The sequence below is a fragment of the Cervus canadensis genome, chromosome 1 (genome assembly GCF_019320065.1).
Source record: "Cervus canadensis isolate Bull #8, Minnesota chromosome 1, ASM1932006v1, whole genome shotgun sequence".
NCBI lineage: Eukaryota > Metazoa > Chordata > Mammalia > Artiodactyla > Cervidae > Cervus > Cervus canadensis.
Window position 1 is genome coordinate 15401520 of NC_057386.1, and position 25859 is coordinate 15427378.

Below are 25859 nucleotides of genomic sequence, written 5' to 3' on the forward strand. Positions count from 1 at the left end.
GGAGCCTGGTAGGCTGCAGCCCATGGGGTCGCTGAGAGTCGGACATGACTGAGTGACTTCACTTTCCCTTTTCACTTTCATGCATTGGAGAAGGAAATGGCAACCCACTCCAGCGTTCTTGCCTGGAGAATCCCAGGGATGGGGGAGCCTGGTGGGCTGCCTTCTATGGGGTCGCACAGAGTCGGACACGACTGAAGTGACTTAGCAGCAGCAGTAGCAGCAGGGAACTATTAATAGATCCCACACGCCACAACTCAGGGGCTTCCCAGGTGGTGCTAGTAGTAAGGAACCCACCTGCCAATGCGGGAGATGTAAGAGACATGGGTTTGATCCCTGGATTGGGAAGATCCCCCAGAGGAAGAAATGGCAATTCACTTCAGTACTCCTGCCTGGGAAATCCCGTGGACAGAGGAGTCTCGAGGGCTACAGTCCATAGCGTTGCACAAAGTAGGACTCGACTGCAGGGACGTAGCATGCACGCATGCCACAACTAAGACCCAGAGAAGGAAGGAAGAAACAGATGCCATGTCAGGGAGGAACGCTCCTGTATGTGGCATGGTCCTCTGTTCTTACTGTTTAGTCAGTCGTGTCCGACTCTTTTGTGACTCCACGGACTATAGCCCTCCAGGCTCCTCTGTCCATGTGATTTCCCAGGCAAGAATACTGGAGTGGGTTGCCATTGCCTTCTCCAGGAGAGCTTCCCGACGCAGGGATAGAACCTGGGTCTCCTGCATTGGCGGGTGGATTTTTTACCACTGAGCCACCTTGAAGCCCATGGCACAGCCATTGAAGGATCCCCAGATACCTCCTTGTGAGTGCAGAGGACAAAATCTCCATGACTGCCAGGATCAGGAAACACATGATTAGAAAGGGGGCTCCCCCAAATCAGCTCTGCCCCTGCTCCTCTAGGAAGCTGTTTTCTGTGTTGCTCTGTTCCCTCCCTCTCCTGCTATCCAAACAAAACACCATCAAGTAACATCCATTTCTTGAAGGCCCAGGAGTTGCTCAGTGCCCTGTTGATGAGAAGGATTTTTTGTTGTTGTGTTTGGCCTGAATATTCATCTATCCAGAGCATGTTTAATAATCACGTGAGATCCCTGATGTTGTCATAGCTTTCTGAAACCTGAGTCTTGCTTAGAGCTTGGTGATCGGTCCACAAATTATACTCTTGGCCAAACATATATGGCTTGAGTTTATCCCAAATCCAAACAAATCAGATATTCTTTCTGGACAGAAGTCAAATTCTTTCCTTTGGCAATAATTTTCTCAGAAATTCAGAAAAGCAGTATGTTTTCTGTTCTCAAAGTTCTTATAATCACATCGACTGCATCAATTGCCATAATGAAGGGTTTTTGAAAAATCTGAAGCTTCCAAAATGGATAAAGAAATCAAAGCCTGTTTGAACTTTTGAGAACTATCCCAACAAACTTTAATGAGTTTGCCCTCTCTTTGTAAAATAGTACAACAGACCCACTACAATTAGAAATGAGGGAAATTCTAAGGGATTCCCCCAAATGACATGCTTTTTTAAAGTTAATTGTAGAGTTTTCCAATCTCCAGTAGAGTCTACTTTATCCTGCAAGAGAATCAGATCTCAAATATTTGACCTATGAAAGCCCAATAAGTATTACTAAATTTCAGGTAGTTCATGGACCACTGCAAGTCTCAAACTGGATACACACTCACAATTAGGTATAAGTTCATAAAATGTCACTCTCTGAAATTCAGAATTTAAAAAAAAAAATCAATCTAAACTTAACCACCATGATACTAGCAACATAAGGTGAACATTTTCAAGAAATAACTATTTTAGAGATATTTTTATAAACTCATGCATGATGTATGTACCTTGATGTATCCTCAGCAAGGAAAATTAAATTTACATTATGCAAATAATGACAGCTGCCATTTGTTGAAGAATTATCATGTGACAGGCTCAAGACCAGAAACTTCGCACTTGACTTTTCATTAATCCTAACACCAAGCTAGTGAGGAGGCTCTGGGCTATTCCCATTGTAACTATGTGGATCTCAAGGTGTGAAGAGGAATAAAAGTTGTTTACTATGTCTTTTTGTTCAGTCACTAAGTCGTGTCTGAGTCTTTTGTGACTCCATGGTCTATAGCCCACCAGGCTCCTCTGTCCATAGAATTCTCCAGGCAAGAATATTGGAGTGGGTTGCCAATTCCTTCTCCAGGGGATCTTCCTGACCCAGGGATCAGACCCGGGCCTCCTGAATTGGCAGGCAGTTCCATCACTGCTGAGCCACCAGGAAAGCTCTGTTTATCACATACCATACAGCAAAGGCCACCTGGGACTTGTTAACTCCAAGCCATGCTGTCAGGGGTGTAAATGGAAGAGAAAAGGTTCAGAAAAGTTGAGCAAAAAGGCAGTTAACTGAAACAAAGATGGGGTAAAAAACCTCCCAAAGCTTTGAACAGTCCAAATCAGTTATCCAGACTGAAACTTCTCTGGAGGGAAGGAAGGTTATTCCACAGGGCCTCCTCAACTGCTAGAGATATCCCTGAAGGACACTCAGTTCCCTCTGATCTAATTCAATCTTCACCAAACACACCTTCGGATCTTTAATTTGATCTCCCAGGGATGCCTTTCCACTAAGAGGGAGGACCTTGGGTATGTGACCATGGATGGTCAGCTGCCAGCTTTAGTCTCTGGGCTAAAACATCAGCTCAGTCAGGTGGAGTTGATTTAGTCTCCACTGAGCAGAATTATTAGGAATTAGTTTCCAATAATTCTTCCCTGGTGGCTCAGATGGTAAAGAATATGCCTGCAATGCGGGAGACCTGGGTTTGATCCCTGGGTGGGGATGATCCCCTTAAGTCAGTTTTTCTCCCTTCATTTGTTTATCATCCGTCAGGAACACCATGCAAAGAGCAATGAAGAGTAAGATCCTTTCCCCAACCAGGAATTGTGCTTCTTCAATTTAACATTTCACTTTCCTTGCATTTTGCTCTTTAAGGCTAGAACTAGTCTTATTGGTAATTTACATGAGCAAACTCCGGGAGATAGAGAAGGACAGGGAAGCATGGCATGCTGCAGCTCATGGGGTTGCAGAGAGTAGAACAGGACTTAGTGACCGAACAACAACAAAGCTCAAGTTTACTCGTTAAACACTGTAACAGGAGTTGCTTGATAAAAGTTTTTACAAGCTGACCTCTGGAACTCTTGCCCTCTTTCAAAGGCACCATGATTCTTTTCATAGAACTTAATTTTCAGAAACACTTGAAATGTAGAAGAGTTTAAAACTGAGACATGAAGTGACATCTCCAAATCTTTTGAAGATTTACAAATCTTCAAAAATGTATGGCTGACATGCATATGCGTTAAATAAAATCTTAAAATACGCCTCAAAAAGTAAAGTTACTGATTATTGAGTGTTTAAGTGCATGCTAGTGCTCAATCATACCCAACTCTTTGAGATCCCATGGACTATAGCCCTTGAGGCTCCTCTGTCCATGGGATTTCCCAGGCAAGAATACTGGAGTGGGTTGCCATTTCCTCCTGGGGGGGGGGGGGGGGGGGTCTTCCCAATCCAGGGATCCAACCCATGTCTTCTGTGTCTCCTGCATTGTGGGCAGATTCTTTACCTCCTGAGCCATTGGGGAAGCCCAATTGAGTGCTTACTGTATATCAAGTAAGATGTTAAGTGTTTTATTTGTCCTATCTCTCAAATCCCCATAGAAATCTTTTGAGGTAAAAACTATTATTTTATATAGATGTTGAACTGGAAGAAAAATGTGGGTCCGATATGTACCAAGGTGCTTTTCTTACTAGTAGTTATCATCAGGGAATCAGAAATGGGAAGTCCTGCTTTTGAGCCACTTGCCATGTGTCCTAAGGCAGGTCACTTCTCTTTGACTATCTCATCTGGATTTCAACTTCCTCCATTGTTAATCATTATAATCATTTTATTTGAGGGGGATGTCCTAGCTCCAACAGAACAAACTCTCTACTCATCATTTCACTATTACAGTTTCAATCCAGTGTGTCTTAAAGATTTTTGCATCTTTAAGCACCTCCTTTTGAAAAGCACAAACTGTGGGAAGAGGTTGTAGGTTAGTACTTCTCAGTTAATGTTTCAATTATCAGTTAATACTTTAATAAGGATTACTTGATGGCTAGCTGACAAGAACAGAATATGGGTTGGGCTACTGAAATTCCAGAAAAATTACTTCTGCTTCATTGGCTACACTAAAGACTTTGACTGTGTGGATCACAACAAACTTCTTCAAGAGTTTGGAAAATTCTTGGAAAATTCTTCAAGAGATGGGATTACCAGACCACCTTACCTGCCTCCTGAGAAACCTGTATGCAGGTCAAGAAGCAAAATTAGAACTGGACATGGAATAACAGACTGGTTCCAAATTGGGAAAAGAGTACATCAAGGCTCTATATTGTGACACTATTTATTTACATTACACCCTACAACTTATATGCAGAATACATCATGCAAAATACCAGCCTGGATGAAGTACAAGCTGGAATCAAGACTGCTGGGAGAAATATCAATAAACTCAGACATGCAGATGACACCATCTTTATGGCAGAAAGAGAAGAGGAGTGGGAATGTAAATTGATACAGCCGCTATGGAAGATGGTATGGAGATTCCTTAAAAAACTAGGAATAAAACCACCACATGACCCAGAAAGCCCACTCCTAGGCATATACCCTGAGGAAACCAAAATTGAAAGAGACACATGTATCCCATCGTTCATTGCAGCACTATTTACAATAGTTACAACCTGATGTCCATTAACAGATGAATGGGTAAAGAAGTTGTGGTACATATACACAATGGAATATTACTCAGCCATAAAAAGGAACACATTTGAGTCAGTTCTAATGAGGTGGATGAACCTAGAACCTATTATAGAGTGAAGTAAGTCAGAAAGAGAAAGATAAATATTGTATTTGAACACATATATATGGAATCTAGAAAAATGGTACTGAAGAATTTATTTATAGGGCAACAGTGGAGAAACAGACATAGAGAATAGACTTACAGACATGGGGAGAGGGGAGGAGAGAGTGAGATGTATGGACAGAGTAATAGGGAAACTTACATTACCATATGTAAAATAGCCAACAGGAATTTGCTGTATGGCTCAGAAAACTCAAATAGGGGCTCTGTATCAACCTAGAGGGGTGGGATGGGGAGGGAGATGGGAGGGAGGTTAAAAAGGGAGGGGATATATTATACCTATGGTTGATTCATGTTGAGGTTTGACAGAAAACAGCATAATTCTGTAAAGCAATTATCCTTCAATAAAAAATAAATAAATTTTTAAAAAATAAATAAAAAGAAAGAGAAGAACTAAAGAGCCTCTTAATGAAGGCAAAAGAGGAGAGTGGAAAGCCTGGCTTAAAACTCAACATTCAGAACACTAAGATCATGGCATCTGGTCCCATTACTTCATAGCAAATAAATGGGGAAGCAATGGAAACAGTGAGAGACTTTATTTTCTTGGACTCCAAAATCACTGCAGATGGTGACTGCAGCCATGAAATTAAAAGACACTTGCTCCTTGGAAGAAAAGCTATGACCAACCTAGACAGCATATTAAAAAGCAGAGACATTACTTTCCTGACAGATGTCTGTATAGTCAAAGCTATGAGTTATGGTTTTTCCAGCTGGTCATGTATGTATGTGAGAGTTGGACCATAAAGGAGGCTGAGCGCAGAAAAATTGATGCTTTTGAACTGTGGTGATGGAGAAGACTCTTGAGAGTCCCTTGGACAGCAAGATCAAACCAGTCAGTACTAAAGGAATCAACACTGAATATTCATTGGGAAGACTGATGCTGAAGATGAAGCTCCAGTACTTTGGTCACCTAACCCGAAGAGCCGATTCATTGAAAAAGACTCTGATGTTGGGAAAGATTAAAGGCAGGAGAAGGGGATGACAGAGGATGAGATGGCATCACCAACCCAATGGACATGAGTTTGAGCAAGCTCTGGGAGATGGTGAAGGACAGGAAAGCCTGGTGTGCTGCAGTCCATGGGGTCCCAAAGAGTTGGACACAACTGAGCAACTGAACAACAATGCCACAAGAGATAGACAGGTATTAGGGATTGCTGAAGAACCAATGAAGTCTGGATGACAAAGTGCCCAAAATAAAGACTTCACATAAATATTGGGTTGTCCAAATATTTCATTCAAATTTTTCATAAGAGTATGGAAAACCCAAACATATTTTTTGGCCAACTCAATACATTTGCTCTGGGCTCTGCCAGGCTCAGGATGTGCCTTAGGAGTTGGTATGAAGGCAGAGAGTAATGTTCAGTATGTAACACACAGTTGCCTCTGGTGGAAGTATGGTTGAAGAAGTGCTGAATGAGGAAAAGCAAGAATGTAAGCCCTGGGGAAGGGATTTCATTCCCCAGAGAGTAAGGTATTTTGAGAGCTTCCTAACAGTGTGGCTCAATGACACTGGATCTGTGCTGGTTTTAGAACAATGGAAATTGTGGGCATAGGGTGTGGAAGACAGGGATGCAGGGTGTGGTTAGGAGGCTCATCTAATAATCCAGTTAAAAGGTTGTGCTCAGGTGCTCAGTCGTGTCTGACTCTCTACTACCACAAGAACTGTAGCCCGCCAGGCTCTCTATCCATGGCATTTTTCAGGCAAGAATACTGGAGTGGGTTACCATTCCCTTCTCCAGGGGATCTTCCTGCCCCAGGGATTGAATCCACATCTCCTGTGTCTCCTGCATTGGCAGGTAGATTCTTTACCACTGAGCTACCTGGGAAGATTAGTTAAAAGGTCATAGAGCCCAAAACTAGGGTGGCGGTGATAAGCAAAGAAGGGTGTGTGATGCTGCAGGAGACATGGAGGTCAGTTGGATTTGGGGGATTACTGAGAAGACACCCAAACCACGGACACCTGAGGATTCTGAGCACTGATGAAAAGTCCAAGTATTTCTATTCTCCCTTTTCCCTATTCTCTACCCAATCAAAAATGCCAGAACTTGACATTAGTTGGCAAGTTATCAAGTGTCTAAATATGCACAATAAATGGAAGAGAGTCATCTTTGCCTATGAAAAACACGGACAAAAATAAACCTGGCAGAGGGTGTATCTAGCACAGGCTCCGGTGCCTTCTTTGCAAATCTGTGGGCACTAGTCTAAACCTCTAAGAGCCTCCTACCTTGGGAAAAGCAGCCAAGATTACTGATAATCAGGAGAAAACTGGATTCCTGTCTCCGATCTACCACTGATGGGGTGACCCCCTTAATCATTTATTTCTTCCCTTTCATGTTGCCGCAGACATCTCAGAGATCCCCTGCACAGTTCAGACTGCAGGGCTGCACTGTCTTTCCCTCTACCGTTGTGTTGCCTTTAATATTATTTTATTCGATTAAAAATACTTTCCCCTCTGGTTTTCTAACCTCATTCTTCAACACTAATCCGGGCAGGAGCGAAGGCCTCAATATCTAGGTCTGGGCTTTGGACATCAAGACAAAGCCAATCCGATTCCTTCTTCAGCATCTCTTCCTCGCTTGCTGCCATCGCCGCTTGGCCTTCCGGATAGCATCCCGACTAGTTCCCACGGCAACCGGCCGGGCGCCGGAGTCCGGGTTCAGGACCTCCTCGGCCGCAGCCCCGCCCCGCCCCCACGGCCGCGAGAGGAAGTAGGGGGCCGGGTTGCCAAGGAAACGGGAGGACGCTAGGCAGCCGCCCCCACCGCCTCCGCCCCTAGCAAGCCCGGCCGCCGCGGCTAAAAGCTGCCTCCGGGGAGGAGGAGGAAGAGGGGCCGCTAGAGGGAGGGGAGAAGAGCGAGGAGGAAGAGGAGCACCGGGACAGCCCCGCGCGATTGATGGGCGGCTCCTCCGCCCTGGACCGGCCCGCCTGCCCCGCCCCTCGGCCCCTTTAGCCCCTTGCAGGCGGAGAGGACTGACCCGCAAGGTAACGGCCGGCCCAGCTCGGCCCAGCCGCCCACGCGACCACGCGGCCCCTGGTCCTCCGAGGAAGTGGGGGAAAGAGATGGGAGACCACTTTTCCTTGAGACGACTCCGATTCTGGGGCGGGGTTGGGGGGGAGGGGGGTGCGGAATCCAGCCTAAATCCTGAGGACTTGGTCACTCCCTCCCAGCTGGCCACACCCCCCGCATTTTTCTCCCTCAGACACGGTTTGGGGGGCATGTATTTACACTCTGGCAGGCCCCCTCGCATCCACATAACTTCCCCACAGACTCCAAGATGGGTATACGGTTCACGGCCCTTCCGGCTCCTCAGTGCGAAATTATTGGTATTGTTGAGAGCATCGAATTGCTGGTCTAGCCTGTGACATCCCCGCCCAGCCCCAGAGTTTCCCAATTACACGTTGAGTCTCTCTTTACTGGGCTTGATGGTCAGTGTATGAATGTCCGGTTCTTTAACGGTTTGATTAATAAAGGGAAGTCAACGCCAAAGAACTTTTCTCATAAGCCATTTATAGCACAGCACCCCAACCCCGCCTCCTGAAGAGTCAAACCATCTACCCTCGCCCCTCTCAATTACCCCGTCTTTTTCTTCGGTCATAGTATGATTCTCTCAGTAGTGGAGTGTTAGAAGAGTGAGCCTAAATCACTCATATTCGTCGCCTATACTCAAAATATTTTTGTAAGTTAAGATTTTATTGTTTTTTTTTTTTTACAGATTTTTCAAATTTTTAAGATTTTTGAAAGTCAAATTTTAACAAATTTTGTAATCTTTGTTATTACAAATTAATTGTGTAAAGAAGATGAATAAATCCTCTGCAATCCTTCTTCCCAGCACCGAGTTATGGAAAGGTGGGGGATTTATAAACCTGATGTGCTCTGCTTAGTCACTCAGTCCTGTCTAACTCTTTGTGACCCCATAGACTGTAGCCGGCCAGGCTCCTCTGTCCATGGGGATTCTCCAGGCAAGAATACTGGAGTGGGTTGCCATGCCCTCCTCCAGGGGATCTTCCCATCCCAGTGATTGAACCCAAGTCTCCCACATTCCAGGCAGATTTTTTACTGTCTGAGCCACCAGGGAAGCCCATAAACCTGATGGTCAAGTATAAATATAAATACAGACATTTAGGTTTTGGTTCAGAGGAACTTTGAGTTGAAAGAGGGGCTTACACTGACATTTTTCTTTGTGAGTGAACCAATAAATAACATATTCATTTTGATGAGACTTATAACATGAGAACATCGTAAGAAAACAGTGAAATGGCTTGCTTATTATTAATAATAAAAAGGACTCCCTTCCCATCAATTCCTTTTTGTGAAACGTGACCAGAGAACAGAAAGACAGCACATGTGATTTTTTTTAGAGCACTGGAAGAAATATATTCTGCAGTCAGACTTTGTTTCTCCTTAGTCAGGGAAATTAAGTCTGAATTCACTGGAAATTGACACTAGAGAGGAAGGCATATGTCACAAAGTTCTTAGAATATTCCTCCCTGAAATTTCACAGACGTGTAGAATTTTGAGGCCAAGAAGAATTGTTCACTCTCGCTTTCAGCCAAGCAGGACTTCCTCTCCCACATGCCTCCTCCTCTTTTCTCATTTCCTGCTCCCTCTCCTGACTTAATATGGCTTCTCCTGTGGATTTCTAAAGCCCAAAACTGGCACATTATCACCAGAGACTTAAAACAGAAGTGTGCATAACCATGAGTGGATATTGAATTGAGAAGCAGTTCAAAGGTGAGAAACAGCAGAGAATACAGAACGCTGTTTTAGAAACATGCACCCTGCCCACATTTTATCATCACTCTCCTCCCCTCCACCTGTCCGTATTTGCTAAAAAAAAAAAAAAAAATTGGGGCTTCAAATGGCCATCTGGTTGAGTAGGCCCACAAAGCTGAGATCCACACATGAAGCATGATCTCATGTGGATTTATTTCCATATAGTGATTTCTGTTTCTGGTTCCTCCTGGTCAGTTTTTCAAACCCGAAGTCCAGTATAAAGTTCAAGTGCCACTTCAGAAATGTGGAGGATGTTTGCCTAAACTGTGGTGACCTACCCATCATCTCCTTGATCTATTTCCAATAATCTGTTTCTTTGGGGCCTAGAGTATTTGTTTAATCTCACAAAGTACTGATGTATTTAAGTAAGATTAAATGTGGCACCATGATGCTTCTAAATATTGATTTTATAGTAGAGTCCAGTCCTAGAGAGCTTATGGGAGGACAAAGAGACTTGTAGGCAATTTTAAAGTCCATTATTTGGTAGGTAATTGTGAAGTCAGAGGTAACTTAGCATGGAGTAATTCAGATAATGCTATTTCCCACCTCTTTAGACAAAATTATTTCATGTCTCTTGACTGAGAAGCCTCCTTAAAATAACACAGCATTAAAGCCAGGAGAGATTAGCTGGCTTTTCCAGGTTAATTTTATAACCAAAATGTTTCATCCAAGTGGATTCTGGGATGCACTCTTTCAGTGACCATTAACATATTTTCGTTGTGAATCCTTATGTTCTCTGCCTGATTAATATTCAGACAGGCTTTTCTTTCCATCAGTAGCAGCAGGGATTCATCTTTCTGCCAGTTTTAACACCATTGTTTTCTGAAAAGCGTGGGAACATAAGTTTATTCTATGCAGGTACAAATTCATATGAAAAGTTAAAAGTGGTCTCTTAAGTGAGACTTCCGTAAATGACTATTAAAATTCTCAGAGACAAAATTTAGGCTTTGTGTGTCATCTGTGGAACTACCTATCAGATTGTAGTTTTGGGTTCTGACTCACAAAGATCAGCTTGCTATAAATGAGAGAAAATATGCCCCAAGGGATCAGCACAAGTTCCTAGATGATATTGTTTGGGGCTTAATGATAAATCTTGCAAGATTTCATAGAGACCAGACCAGACACTGGGTCACCATGAGTCAGAGGCAACCTGATTCTGCCAATATCTGCACAACTGGAAAAACAAACCAAACAAGGAAGGAAAGCCATAGAATATAAACACTTGCGGTCAAGAATGTTGTCTGTCTTATCTTGCTGCTTTCCCAGAGCCTACAGCAGCGTCTGTCACATGGCTATCATTAAAAAACACATGTAGGAAAGAAGAACCAAGCTGGAGGCATCACTCATCTTCATTTCAAACTATATTACAGTGCTACAGTAATGAAAACAGTATGATATTAGAAGAAAAATAGACATATAGATGAATGAAACAGAATAGAGAATCTGAAATAAACCCATGCATATGTGGTCAATTAATTTATGACAAAGGAACCAAGAATATATAGTGGGGAAAAGATAACCTCTTCAATAAACAATGTTGGGAAAACTGGACCACTGTGTTACACCATACACAAAAATCAACTCAAAATGGATTAAAAACTTGAACATAAGGCCCCAAACCATAAAACTCCTAAGAGAAGTAAGATAGTAAATTCTTCAATATTGGTCCTTGCAATGGATTTTTTAAATGTGGCAACAAAAGCAAAAATCAACAAGTGGGCCTCCATCAAACTAAAAGGCTTCTGCATAGCAAAGAAAACCATCAACAAAATGAAAAAGCAAACCCACAGAATGGGAGAAAATATTTGCAAATCATATATCTAATAAGGGGTTAATATACAAAATATATAAAGAACTCATACAACTAAATAGCAGATAAACAAACAACCCAATTTTTAAAATGAGCTGATCTGAACAGACTTTTTCCCAAAGAAGACATACAGGTGGCCAACAGGTGCATGAAAAGGTGTTCAACATCACTAATCATCAGGGAAATGCAAATCAAAACCACAATGAGATATCACTTCACATGTGTTTGAATGGCTTCTATCAAAAAGAAAAGAAACAAGTGTTGATGACAAGTGTCGGCAAGTATAAGGAGAAAAAGAAACCCATGTGCACTGTTCGCGGGAATGTAAATTGGTGCAGCCATTATGGAAAACAGTATGGAGGTTCCTCCAAAAAATTAAAAAGAGAACTACATTTGACACAGCAATTTCACTCCTGAGTATTTAAGCCAAAGGAAACAAAAACACTAACTCTAAGAGATATTAACATGTGCACCCCTATGTTCATTGCAACATTATTTACAATAACTTAGACATGGAAGCCACTGAAATGTCTTATCAATGGGTGAATGGATAAAGAAAATGTGGTGTATCTATAAAGATCCCCTGGAGAAGGAAATGGCAACCCACTCCAGGATTCTTGCCTGGAAAATTCCATGGACAGAGGGGCCTGGCAGAGCTTGTCCATGGGGTCACAAAGAGTTGGACATGACTGAGCATGCACACACTCATGGACACACACACTCACATACACACACATACACACTTAATGGAATATTATTCATCTATAAAAAAGGAGGAAACCTTGGCATTTGTGACTACATGATTGACCTTGAGGGCTAAGTGAAATAAGTCAGAGAGAGACAAAATACCATGATCTCTTTCACATGTGGACTCTAAAAAATGAAACCACCAAACTCATGGATACAGAGAGCATACAGAGAACAGATTGGTGGTTGCCAGAGGCATGGAGTAGGAAGAGAGTGAAATGGTGAAGGAGCTAAAGAGTACCTGCTTCTTGTTATTAAATAAATAAGCACTAAGGATGCAATGTACAACATAGTAACTATAGTTAATAACAGTATATGTGACCATTGCTAACAGAATAGACACATCATAAGAACAAAAAATAATTGTAATGACGTGGGCTGACAGATGTTAACTAGACTCTTGGTCCTTTTGCAATACATACAAATACCAGTGTACTCCTGAAACTAGTATGATGGTATATGTCAATTATGTAGTTGCTTGGTTGCTATGTTATGTCAGGCTCCTCTGTCCATGGGATTTCCCAGCAAGAGTACTGGAGTGGGTTGCCATTTCCTTCTCCAGGGGATCTTCCCAACCCAGAGATCAAGCTTGTGTCTCCTGCACTGGCAGGCAGGTTCCTTACCACTGAGCCACCAAGGAAGCCCATATGTCAATTATATCTCAGTAAAAAAAAAAAAAAAAAAAGATGTGTGGAAATAAGTGAAAGAGCTTTACTGGTCAATAAGCAGAAATAGTGTGGGACCCCTGATGAGCCTATAAATGAAAGCCAGTAGACTCACTATGAACTATGCCATTAACTAATTCAATGTTTTTGTCATCAATTTAGACCACAACAGTCAAACTCGAAATCATCATCTGCACTTCCTTACCTCACATTTATGCAACTCGGTGCAATCTGTCTTCAGCCCCGTCACTCCACTAAAATACTCTCACTGAGGTTATTAATAATTTCTTCCTTGAAACACGCACTTCTCAGCATCTATGAAACTGTACCCACCTGATTCTCAGTTTTCCTCCTGCCTCTCTGGCTTCTTTCCAGAGTTTCTTTTCTACTAACTTTCCTGTTCTTAAAATCCAGTGGTCCTCAGAATTTTGTCCTGGGTGATCCTTCTCTTTACAATACCCATCGTGCCTTCCACTTCAGCTGTTACCAAAATGCCAGCAACGCCCCAGTCTTCACTTCTCTAATCAGCTCCAGAGCTATATATCTAACTGCTTACTCGACATCTCCATTTGCTGTCCCCGGCCTCTTCAAAATCTGCATTATTTTCTCACAAACCTGCTCCTCATTCCAAGTTTTCTGAAGGGAATGTTGGCATCAACCAGCTAGCTGCCCGAACCAGTAACCTGGGCAGCCACCTTTACACTTCCGTCTTTTTTATTATCATGTCATTTTTATTATCGTGTCATCTTTATTATCACCAAGACCTGATGATTTTTCTCTCCTCAGTGTCCCTTGAACCCATCATGATTAGAGCGTGGGTGCTGGCATGAGACTCCCTGGTTTCAAACCCCAACTCTTGGGCTTACCAGTTCTGTAACCTTAGACAAGTTACTTAATCCCTTTGTGCCTCAGTTTCCTCATCTGCAAGAGAGTGATAATTTTTGCCGCAATCATGAAGATTGCATGTTATGTTAGTATGTTTAAATATTTCAAACACTACTTAGCACTTCCAGAGGCTCCATAAACAGTAGCTATGAGCTCCTCCTCCTCTTCCTCTTTCCCTCCAGTTGTGACCCAAGTCTGGGCACCATCTTATCTAGATTCCTCTAACATGTCCCCAGTGGTCTGTCCACTTCCATTCTTCTTCTACCTCCTCCCCCACCCTCCATCCGGTCTCTATCCTACAGCTGGAGGGACCTTTGGCTTTGTTTTGGTTTTGGCTACAGCTTGTAGGATCTTACATAGTTCCCCGACCAGGGATTGAACCTGGGCTCCTGGCAGTGAGAACATGGAGTCCTAGCCCCTGGACCACCAGGGAATCCCCTGGAGGGAACTTTAAAAATGCAGATCTAATCACATCCTCCCCCCGATTGGAACCTTCCAGTGGCTTTATATGACTCTTTGAATCCAACCTCCAAGGCCCCTCATGAGCTGGGCCCACAGCCCTTCCGTGGCTGTCCTGGCCTCCCTGTGTTCCAGCTGCCCCGTCCCCTTCCTGCCCTGAAGCCTCTGTACTTTTTGTCCTTTCATCCCAGATCCTTTTGGTCCCATTTCCAGCCCTGCTCACTCCTTAGCAAACCCAGTGTCCTTCCCTAAGGAAAACCTTGCCTCCCCCTCCCCCAGTGACAGTTTCTCAGAGACCCCCTTTTTTCTGCTCCATCGCACTTATCAACATCAGGGTCCACTGTCAGTGTTCCAAGACTTGGGGTTTGAACCCAGAGAGTCTCACACCAGTGCCCAAGCTCTAATCATGATGGATCCCAGGGATACTCAGGGATGAATACCATCAGGACTTGGTTTTCATATGGATGGACCAAGAGAGGGCAGGGTGAAGGAAGCCACCCAGGTTACTTGCTCGGGCAGCCAGCTGGTTGATGCCAACATTCCCTTCTGAAAACTTGGGAGGAGGAGCAGTTTGTGAGAAAGCCATGTGGAGTCTGAGGGGGCTGGGGGACTACCATGTTCAGTGCTGGCTTCCACCCTAGACTGAGAACCACAAAGCCCAGGGCCATGTCATCTTGCAGACCACCTGGCCTCCGTGCCCAGTGGAGTGCCTGGATTGGAATAGGGGGTGTGATCATCGTAGAGTCCATGAGTTTATGTGACCACGGGGCTTGGAGCTTCGGTCATTGCTAATCAAGCTAGGTTCTTTTTTGTCGTGTGGTCAAACTGCTTCTGCCGGTCTAACTCCCTCTGAGTAACCAGGACAGGCTGGCTGAAGCCAGCTGACGAAAGTAGCTACATTATTTATGTCTGGAACAAGAGGGCTGTAAGGGCATCGACACCCAGACAAAGAGTCCTTTGAGTCTGTGCTGAGGAGCATCTGTGCCCTTCCAACAATGGACTTGAGATTAATAAGAGAATAAAAGCAATTATACTAAGAGAAGTCCCCAAATGGCAAAGCAACAGAGGGTTATATCACAGCACATTTATCCATCTTCTGTACGCAGGTCGGCGATCAAGAATCATGTTACACGAAGCAAAGGAGAGGCAGAAGTTCGTCAGTGATATTCAGTATCTGCGGGACATGCAGCACAAAGTGGACTCAGAATACCAGGTAATAGCAGGAAATGAGAATTCTCTCCCACCAACAGGATGAGGAGAGAATCAGGGGAACAGTACCAGTATATGAGAAGCAGGAATAGGTTTCCAAAATTCAAACCCCACACTTGGGACTTCCCTGGCGGTCCAGTGGTTAAGACTTCGCCTTCCAATGCAGGGGGTGCAGGTTCGATCCCTGCTCTGGGAGCTAAGATCCCACATGCTTCAAAGCCAAAAAAAAAAAAAGTAAAACAGAAGCAGTATATTAATGCATATATGTGGAATCTAGAACCATGGTACTGATGAACCTATTTGCAGGGCAGTAATGAGACGCAGATGTGGAGACTAGACTTGTGGACACAGTGTTGGAAGGAGAGAGTGGGATGAATTGAGAGAGTAGCACTGAAACATGCACATTACTGGGTGTGAAATAGACAGCTGCTGGGAAGTGGCCTGTAGATCACAGGGAGCTGAGTCTGGTGCTCTGGGACGACCTAGAGAAGTGGGGATGAGGATGTAGGAGGGAGGTTCAAGAGGGCGGTGGCAAGGGGGCGCAATGTATGTATACTTATGGCTGATTCAGGTTGTTGTGCAGCAGAAACCAGCACAACATTTTAAAGCAATTATATTATTTAAAAATATATTTTTAAAAAAACAGAAGCAGTATTGTAACAAATTCAGTAAAGACTTTAAAAATGGTCCACAACAACAACAACAAAAATCTGTAAAAGAAAAAAATAAATCTCAAAAACCCACACTTAACAGCTGTGTGACCAATGAAAAGCTACTTAACCTCTCAGAGTCTGTTTCCTCGTCTGTACAATGGGGATAATAGTGCCCCCCCCCATTATATCATCATGGAAATGAAATAACATTTTTCAACTATTTAGTCCAAAGCTTGGTACACAAACCTTATCAACAAATGACATCAGGGCTTAAATTGGATAAACCAGCAATCAAGAAAAAAAGACATTAAGGAATTAACTGGGTCACCCTACCATTTATCAAACAACACACCCTTCCGTTGTCCTGCCGCCAGAAGAAAGGTGGTTAACACATTCTACAACAAGCTAACTCTTCGTCACCCTAGTTACAGTGTTTACATGCAAAAACAAAACAGACAGGGAGCCTGAGAAGTCATGATGTAATTACCCAGAGCTGGCGTGGGACAAACCTGCCAGACTGGCTTGTGGGATTCTGGAAGCAGTTAGAAAGTGTCGCTCAGCCTACTGGCTGGAGGTCACCCCTCAACAATCAAGGAGGCACATCCTTAGCTTCAGCTGAGAATCAAAAAGTGCTCCTTCCCAAAGGAAAACATAGACCTGTCATTATCAGGTTTTTCTCCTTCTTAGCAATTTCAAATATAACCGAACCTCCCGTGTCACCAAGGAAACCAGACCGATCTCAGTAACCTGATTTCACCTGTATAACACAGTTCAGCTCTGGGCCTGGAAATGAAGTCAGCAATTGCCTCCTACACTTGTCAATCCACCTCCAAGGCTGTAGAATTGAGGGGATTTCTATAAGATAATAAGAACGTAAACATCCGAACTGGTCACACTGGGAGGCCCTCTGCTTTCCACGAAGATGCCTCTGCCACAGAGCCCAGGTTTAGAAATACTTGCTTGAAATTGTCTCCAGAACAGGCACATAAGAAAATCAATCTTATTATTTGATGGTCTTTCCTGAAGAAAACCGCACAACCACGCGGCTTGGAGTCACTTGCAGCTTTATTTTCTAATCTCATTTGGGCTTTCAACACTGTGCTTGTTAATAAGGACACTTTCAACACTGTGTTTATAAATAATAATAATTATTAAGTGCCTACTGTGTCCTGAACAGGGCTTCCCTGGCGGCTCAAATGGTAAAGAGTCCACGTGCTAATGCAGGAGACTTGGATTCGATCCCTGGGTCGGGATGATCCCCTGGAGAAGAAAATGGCAACCCACTCCAATATTCTTGCCTGGGAAATCCTGTGGACAGAGGAACATGGCTGGCTACAGTCCATGGGGCAGAAAAGAGTTGGACATGACTGAGCAAGTGAACAACAATGTTCTGCAAAGTCCCTTCTCTCCCCAACTTCTTATTCTATGACTGAGAAACAAACTACACACACAAGTAAATTAATATGTAAGATAATATAATATATGTGATAAATATAATGAGGCCACTAAAACAGAGGTAAAGGGGATGGGGTGATGCTCTTTTACACAGGCAAGGCATCTTCTTTGAGTAAATAACATTTGATCCTGGAGGTAAAATGATGGGAAAGAGCTGGTCAGAGCATCCTGAGCAGCAAGGAAGCAGGTGCAAAGGCCCTGTGGCAGGAACTAACTTGGTGCAAACAAAAGAAGGTGCGCTTGGCTGAAGTGCTAAGGGAGGGTATGGAAGAGGTAGATAGGACCAGATCACATTGAGTCTCTCAGGACAAAGCTTGGTCTTTGGTGTTTATTCTTATCCCAGTGAGAATTATTGAACAATTTAAAGCAGGCGAGTGGGATGATCTGATTTACCTTTTTAAAAAGATCACTTCGGGGGCTTCCCTGATGGTCCAGTGGTTAAGAATCTGCCTTGCAATGCAGGAGACACCAGTTTCATCCCTGGTGTGGGAGGATCCGGCAGGCCTCAGGGTAACTGAGCTCATGCACCACAACTGTCAAGCTTGTGTTCTGGAGCCCATGAGCCACAACTACTGAGCCCACATGCCTAGAGTCTGTGTTTCACAACAAAAGAATATACTGCAGCAAAAAGCCTGCACACCACAACTAGAGTAGCTCCCCACTCGCCTCAACTAGAGAAAGCTTGTGTGCAGCAGTGAAGACCCAGAGCAGCCAGAAATAAATGAATTTAGGAAAAAAAAAAAAAGATCACTCTGGCTTTTGTGTGGGAAAAGGACTGAAAAGGGCAAGAGAAGCTGCAGAGAAACTTATAAGGAAACTGATAAAAATTTAGGCGAGACCAGCATGGTGACAGTGGGGGTGGTGAGAAGCAGCCTGACCCCAGGAAATATCAACAGAAGCTGCACAGACATCTTGCTGATAGACAGGGAGGAAGAGTGAGGGAAAGAGGGATGAAGGATAACTCCAATATTTTTGTTGTCCATCAGTTCCCTCCATTATCACGGTTTAAACTTTAGTTTTTCAAACCTCCCATCCTTCTACTTTCAACAAGGACCATCCCTCCCTGTTTTACACACACATGAAACCAAAGAACTTGAGGCCGACAGGTGGGACACCACTCAGCTCTTCCCCTTCCATCCCGGGATGCATGCCTGTCTAGCCCTCAAGTCTCGAGGGGTGAAGGACACTCTCACTGCTGGGGCCGGACCTGAGAGCTTGGTCCACGCTCCTGTGTTCCCAGCCCCTCTCCATCCGTAGACCTCCCATCTGCATCCTTGGAATTCCTCCTCTTCTTACTGTCTCAGCCCACAAACATGTTCAACTCTCTCTCACACCGAGAACAAAAAACAAAGCTGCCTGTGGACCATGTGTCCTTTTCCAGCCACAACCCTGGCACTTTCTAGTCTCCATATGTCCCCAAACAGTCAGCGAGACTTTTGTCTCCACTTCCTGCTCCCTCGGGTGCATCTCATTACCTACTGGCCTGTTAGCCTGGCCGTCTCCTAAAGTCAGTAGCAAAAATCAGCGGACAAATTTTAAGTCTTTGTTTTCTGAAACTTTATCTGCATTTGGGGCCATTATTCTTTCTTTCTCGAAACATTACTTCTCTGGCTTCCTGACATCACGTTCTCCTGGTTTTCCTCCTGTTTCGCTCACGTTCCTCTCTCTACCCATCATGTGTTAATTCCCGTAGGTTTCCATCAGCCCAGTTTTCTCCTAGTTCACAATTTCTGTGGCCCATCTCATCCCTTCCTATGTTTTTAACTACCACTCATACACTGATGGGACTTCCCAGGTGGCTCAGTGGTAAAGAACCTGACTGCCAAGGTAGGAGACATGGGGTCAAGCCCTGGAAGATCCCCCTGGAGAAGGAAATGGAAACCCACTCCAGTATTCTTGCCTGGGAAATCCTGTGAACAGAAGAGCCTGGAGGGTTACAGTCCATGGGGTTGCAAAGAGAGTCAGACATAACTTAGCGACTAAACCACGGCAATAACATACACTCATGACCTATAATCCCGCGTCTTCTCAAAGTGTCGGAATCCCATACACAGCTGCTTGCTGGATGGGTCCAGCTAGGAGTCAGAAAGGCACACCGAATTCAGCGTGTCCATGGTGAACTCAGCATGGTCCATCCCCAATCATCCTCTTATGTACCCCCTCTCTGAAGATGGTGGCCCAAACCTTCCCTGACTCCTTCCTCTCTGTCACCACCCACAAACCACCCCACCACCACCCCCGCCAATTACCGAGTCCTGCTGAGTTTACCTAAAAGCTCATGAACTTGTGCCTCCCTTCTCATCCTGTGGCCATTGCCCTGCTTCCAACCTCCATGGTTTATCTCCAAGTTTATTAAAATATCCTCATAACCGCTCTCCCTGCCTGCAACCTTGCCACCTTTCAGATCAAAATTTATGGAAAATGAGAACTGAATATGCGATTCCATCGTTTTCCCCTCATGCAGAGGCAGGTCCCAGACCCAAGAACCACAGCAAGAACAGCCCAATCCTCCACACTTCTCTAACCTCCCTTCCCTGGTCTTTATTCTCTCAACAAGAGTGGTGAAGATCATAGTTTTAACTTAGAACTAGAGGGACCCTCTGTATTCCCATCACACCCTCTTCAAAACAAAACAAAACAAAACCTTATTGAAGTGTAATTTACATATCATAAAATTCACCTGTTTTAAATTTAAATTTACCAAGTTTGCTGTCATCACCATCATCTGGTGTTAGAACATTTCTATCGCACCAATACGAACGCACCCTCTTCATACCTCTTCTTCATTGTTGATGAGATTGTACTGTTGTTGATGAGATTGTATTGGAATTGTCTTTTGTATGTCTTTCTATCAAACTGGACCACAACTTCTTCAGGGAAGGACGGAGTCACTTTCCTGTGTTGAATCAAACGCCTTGTCATTGATTAAAGTCAGCATTAGCGAACTTGACCACCAACAATGTTTATCAGACACAGGTTTAGCTGACTTGTAACTAATCCTCAAAGTCAAATCCACCTTCATTGAGCATTTTCAAAGCCACTCACCACAAGGTCTACAAAAATAAATTTGGTTGTCCTTAATATGTTCTGAGGATTGTCAAATTAAGTATATAGTAACCCACAGAAACTGCTTTGATGGGAATAGTGATGAGTTATATTGTCGACTCTGTCCCTCGCCTTCTTCCAGAAAAGATTTAAAGTAGGGATTTAAGAATCAGTTGCATGGGACTTCCCTGGTGGTCCAGTGGTCAAGACTTTGCCTTCCAATGGAGGAGCTTTGGGTTCAATCCTTGGTCGAGGAGCTAAGATCCCACATGCCTTGCAGTCAAAAAGAAAAGAAACTCTCAAAATAAATAAATAAAACGGAAGCAATACTGTAACAAATTCAATACAGACCTTAAAAATGGTCCACATTGAAAAAAAAAAAAGAATCAGTTGCATGACTTTAATGACCCCCTCAATAACTTGGTCCACATACAACCTGCATGTATGTAGATAGTTTACTAAGATAGACTTTGCACTGGGTAGATACTGAAACCCTGGGGCATCAGTGAGCTTGACCAGTTACTCGTGGAAACCCCAGCTTTTACTCGCAGCCCAGTGACGTGCAAAGGACTCCCCATTTCAGGGTGTACAATAGTGTAAGGCCTAATAACCAGATGTGACTCCCAAATCATAGACCTTTGCCACATACGCCTTCCTGTGCTGGACTTGCCTTTAATGAACTGGCTCGAATTGAAGCCCTTAGAAACCCGCTATACACACTATTCCTGTGACTGCCTAAAATACTCTTCAGGCTGGTATGCACCAAATTAGCAGTGCCTTTACAGGTCTGTCTGTCAGCAGCAGGAGAGGAAGGTTAAACCCACCCTGAGTTATTCTGATGTTATTCCTCTCAGTGGTTGGGTGGGACACTTTTGAAAAACCAAGAGGAAATAAACATCTATTTGGCATATTACATGCTATTTCAGAATCTGGTAGCTAGTACGTAATTATACGCCATCTCAGAATTTGGCTCTATTTCTTCAAGGGTGTTCATGCTGTGTAGCTTTTTATTTCCCCTTCTTTTGGTCAAATGTGTTTATGTAGCTTGTGGCAAAATTTAACCATTAACATCCACTGAAAGCTAGAAAGAAAGATTACACCTGGCATTTCAGGATGATTTTCTCGACTCTATCAAATGTGTTCAAATGGGTTTCACGTCATGTTGCTTATTTTTCATTCGGGTTCTTTCAAGTACAGATCAAAACCTAATATGATGATATAAACTTGTTTAAGGATGTGATGAGTCACTGCACCAGGTGGCACGAGTCTGGGAACTATCCACTCAGGGGGTTGAGGGAACAGAGATAATTCAACTTTTTTTCCTGCAGGAGTCATGGGGAGGGGTATGTGACATGTGCGTTTCTCTACTCTTCATAGAACGAACAAAAAAAAAACTCACTTGAGGGGAATAGCATATCAAACTGTTTTTTACACCTTTGATTTCTCAACCTCTTAAAACTGATGAACTTTGATAATGTCCCCAGTGATAATTAAAAGCCCAAACTCTGAGTTAGGCATGTTGGATCATTGTTGTTATTGAGTCACTCAGTCGTGTCCAACTCTGCGACCCCATGGACTATAGCCCACCAGACTCCTCTGGCCATGGGATTCTCCAGGCAAGAATACTGAAGTGGGTAGCCATCCCCTTCTCCAGGGCATCTTTCCAACCCAGGGATCAAACCAGAGTCTCCTGCATTGGCAGGCGGATTCTTTACCACTGAACCATCAGGGTAGCCTCTGATGGAGCATAAGAACAACCAAAAGCAACTGAAGGCCGTAGCAAGTCCCGCTTCTCAAAATGCTTGTGGGATTCAAGTAACAGTAACCTTGCAGATGAAGATGTAGAGTTGGGTCATCATTACAATGCTTTTTAGACCAGAACCATGAAGCTGAAAAGTATTTCTGGGGTGCGTGGCTTCTTAAGGTATCAGGAGCCCAGATGATGACTAGAAGAATGGGGCTGGTGATAAAAGGGACAAAAGAAACTTTGAGCATCCCTGTGGGTTCAGAAAGCTGTAATTCTGAAGAAAATGGTTTACAGAGGTAGCCTGCATGACTGGGAGTGGGAGCTCCTCAGTTGGCTGCTGAGGGGGTGCATGAGCTCAGCAAGCAGATCTCTGCTTCTTGGGCAGATAAACAAGGATGAATGTCAGGCCTGCAAGAAGAGTCTTTCTTCTTCCACAGCCAAGATTGGAGTCACATTATTTGGCAAGAGCGGACTTTAGAAAAAGGAGTACACCCAGAAGTGGGATTGGAAACAATTAGAGGTTGATCAAGACTATGATGAAGATGGTAGTGGTGACAATGGTGGGGGTGGGGGTGGTAGATGGTGATGATGCTGAGTTTTACTGATGCTACAGCGAGCCAATCACTCTGCTAAGCATCTCACTGCAGGCTCTCCCTGCAGTCTCCCAGCACAGAGACACCTCCATCCCAAAGACGGGAGAAGCAAGAATCTATGGAGTTAGTCAGCTTGCCCAAGGTCACAGGGCTAGAAAGTGGCAGAGCTGGGCCTTGTGGCGTTTACCCATACTGAGTTACAGTGAATCACAAAACCCACATCATCCCCCGAAGGCACATAGGCATGTTTGTTTTCCAGCCCCACAGTGGTAGCTTCTGCACAGAAGGCAGGCTGACAAACACATGTTACAGTCAGAAGGATGGGTTTGGGGGTCCAGGGGGGTACAACACCAAAGGAGGGGTGAAGGAAGAAGCCCCAATTCTCCCCAGAAAGAAGAAACAAGGAGTTACCTGGAGCTTCCATTTCAAGACTCAGCCAGTTCTTGTCACAAGAACAGAAACTTATTTATAGCCCTCTAGCTCCAGACACATGAAACTGAAAGAGAAATAAAGTCCCAGGGTAAGGGGAGCCCCTGGTGATGATGAATTACAAATCTGTTCCTTCTCCCCATCCTGGGGATTTCACACTCCTCAGCCCCTATCCCTTCAGGACCCTCCAAGCAGAAACCTCATCAACATCAGAAAACAACAACAAAAAAAAATCATTCACATGTACAAATAACAAGAAACTGGTCCCTGGGTAGGGCTGGGGCTTATGGCTAGATTCTTGCTGTTTCTAGGACTGGAAGTCTGAGCTTAGCTCTGTCCCCATGTCCCCTTCTCAGCAAAACTGTAACTTGGAGAGGACTAATGTTTGATTTACATGGAAAGATTGCTTGGCTGTTTCAAGATTAAAATTAGAAAGTACCTACCTTGCCACTCGTTTCTTCTCCTGCTCCTCCTCTATGAGAGAAGGAGGGGGGGTGAAAACCGGAGGGGAAAAACATTTTTTTTTTTTCAACATTGCAAATCATTCTATTCCTCCTCCCCTTTTAGTAAAGAAATATTTAAGTCGCATGCATTCTTGGAGACAAGTTTCAAAAAACACTCAGCCCACAAGAATTCTGTTCATCCCACAAAATCTGCCTTGGTCCTGCATGCAGTTGCTAATACGGGCTCCTCCACTTTCAGCCCATCAGCATTTCCTTCCCTAGCCTCTAATACAAGTCAGTTAGGGTAACAGAGACCTCTGAGGCTCCAGGAAACAATACTACAGGCTGGGGCTCCCCTGCCCCCAACAGGAGCTCCACTCTGAAGTTATCGTAAAGAAATAGGGAAAAAGAGGCCCATATTTAGTTGGACATTACTGAACTCTCCAGCTGACTCTTTTTAGTTTTAGCTTGGTTTATTCTATCATTTGGTGTCTGTTTAACTTATTATAGTTACTATTCAGTATTGGGGAGGGGTTCTTATTTAAATTATTTATTAAAACAAACACTGTCCAGAATTATTTAAAAGCCTTGCTATCTATTGGAATATGGCATCATTTTTTAAAATAACAAACCAAGGGCTGGGATCAAGATTGCTGAGAGAAATATCAACAACCTCAGAGAAGCAGAAAATACCACTCTAATGGCAGAAAGTAAAGAGGAACTAAAGAGCCTCTTGATGAGGGTGAAAGAGGAGAGTGAAAAAGCTGGCTTAAAACATGACATTCAGAAAACTAAGATCATGGCACCCAGTCCCATCACCTCATGGCAAATAGATGGGGAAATAGTGGAAACAGTGACAGATTTTATATTCTTTGGCTCCAAAATCACTGCGGGTGGTGCCTGCATCCATGAAATTAAAAGATGCTTGCTCCTTGGAAGAAAAGCTATGACAAACCTAGACAGTGTATTAAAAAGCAGAGACATCACTTTGCCAATAAAGGTCCAAATAGTCAAAGCTATGATTTTTCCAGTAGTCATGTATGGATGTGAGAGTTGGACCATAAAGAAGGCTGAGTGCCAAAGAATGGATACTTTTGAACTATGGTGCTGGAGAAGACTCTTGAGAGTCCCTTGGACAACAGGAGATCAAACCAGTCAATCCTAAAGGAAATCAACCCTGAATATTCACTGAAAGAAACTGATGCTGAAGCTCCAATACTTTGGCCACATGACGCAAAGAGCCAACTCATTGAAAAAGACCTTGATGCTGGGAAAGATTGAGGGCAGGAGGAGAAGGGGCAACAGAGGATGAGATGGTTGGATGGTATCACCAATTCAATGGACAAGAGTTTGAGCATACTCTTAGAGATAGTGAGGGACAGGGAAGCCTGGCGTGCTGCAGTTCATGGGGTCACAAAGAGTTGGACACAACCTGGCGATTGAACAACAGCAAGGGGAAAAATTCCACCATTTTGGAGTCCTCTCCCTTTCCAAGCAAGGTGGGGTAAAATGACACCTTTCTCCTAAGTACCCAGGATTCACCTTGCTACAGGTGCCACCTGGCCACTGTAGATGAACCCTGAGACCAGTGCTTCACCTGCCAATCAGTTTTGAAGCACAGTGTAACTGATTCTCTGTTCCAAAGCCCAGGTGGTAAATGTTTTGTTAATATCAGGTCATTTCTACTCTTAACCTTGTGGCAGAATATTGGCTCTCCCCTTGGCTGTGAAATTCTGGCAAGTCCTTCAAGGAAGGAGATGCATTTTCTAACAGAGGGAAAAAGATGTGGAAGGAATCTTTCCTTTCTTAACCCAGGCAGGAAAAGGAAGATGTCAGGCCTAGTTTAGAAATAAGATTGTCTGTCTTTACACTGCATTTCTTTACTGTAGCAGTGGATAATTCGGCTCTGGCAGGACAAAGGTGAGTTCAGTTATTGGACCTATAGAAACTCTGCAAGAAGTTTTGCTACTGTGCAGTATTTAAAATGTCAGTTGAGGGCTTTCC

General features: G+C 43.8%; 1 protein-coding gene across 1 annotated transcript in view; it reads left to right on the top strand.

Annotated features, from left to right (window-relative positions):
* Positions 1–7808: 7808 nt before the first annotated feature.
* Positions 7809–25859, top strand: part of MARCHF10 (membrane associated ring-CH-type finger 10) — a 97169-nt gene continuing 79118 nt past the window's right edge. Inside the window, exons 1-2 of the mRNA XM_043465378.1 lie at positions 7809–7923; positions 15388–15494. Of these exons, the coding sequence (XP_043321313.1) occupies positions 15405–15494 (90 nt within the window). The 5' untranslated portion in view covers positions 7809–7923; positions 15388–15404. The remainder of the gene's footprint in view (positions 7924–15387; positions 15495–25859) is intronic.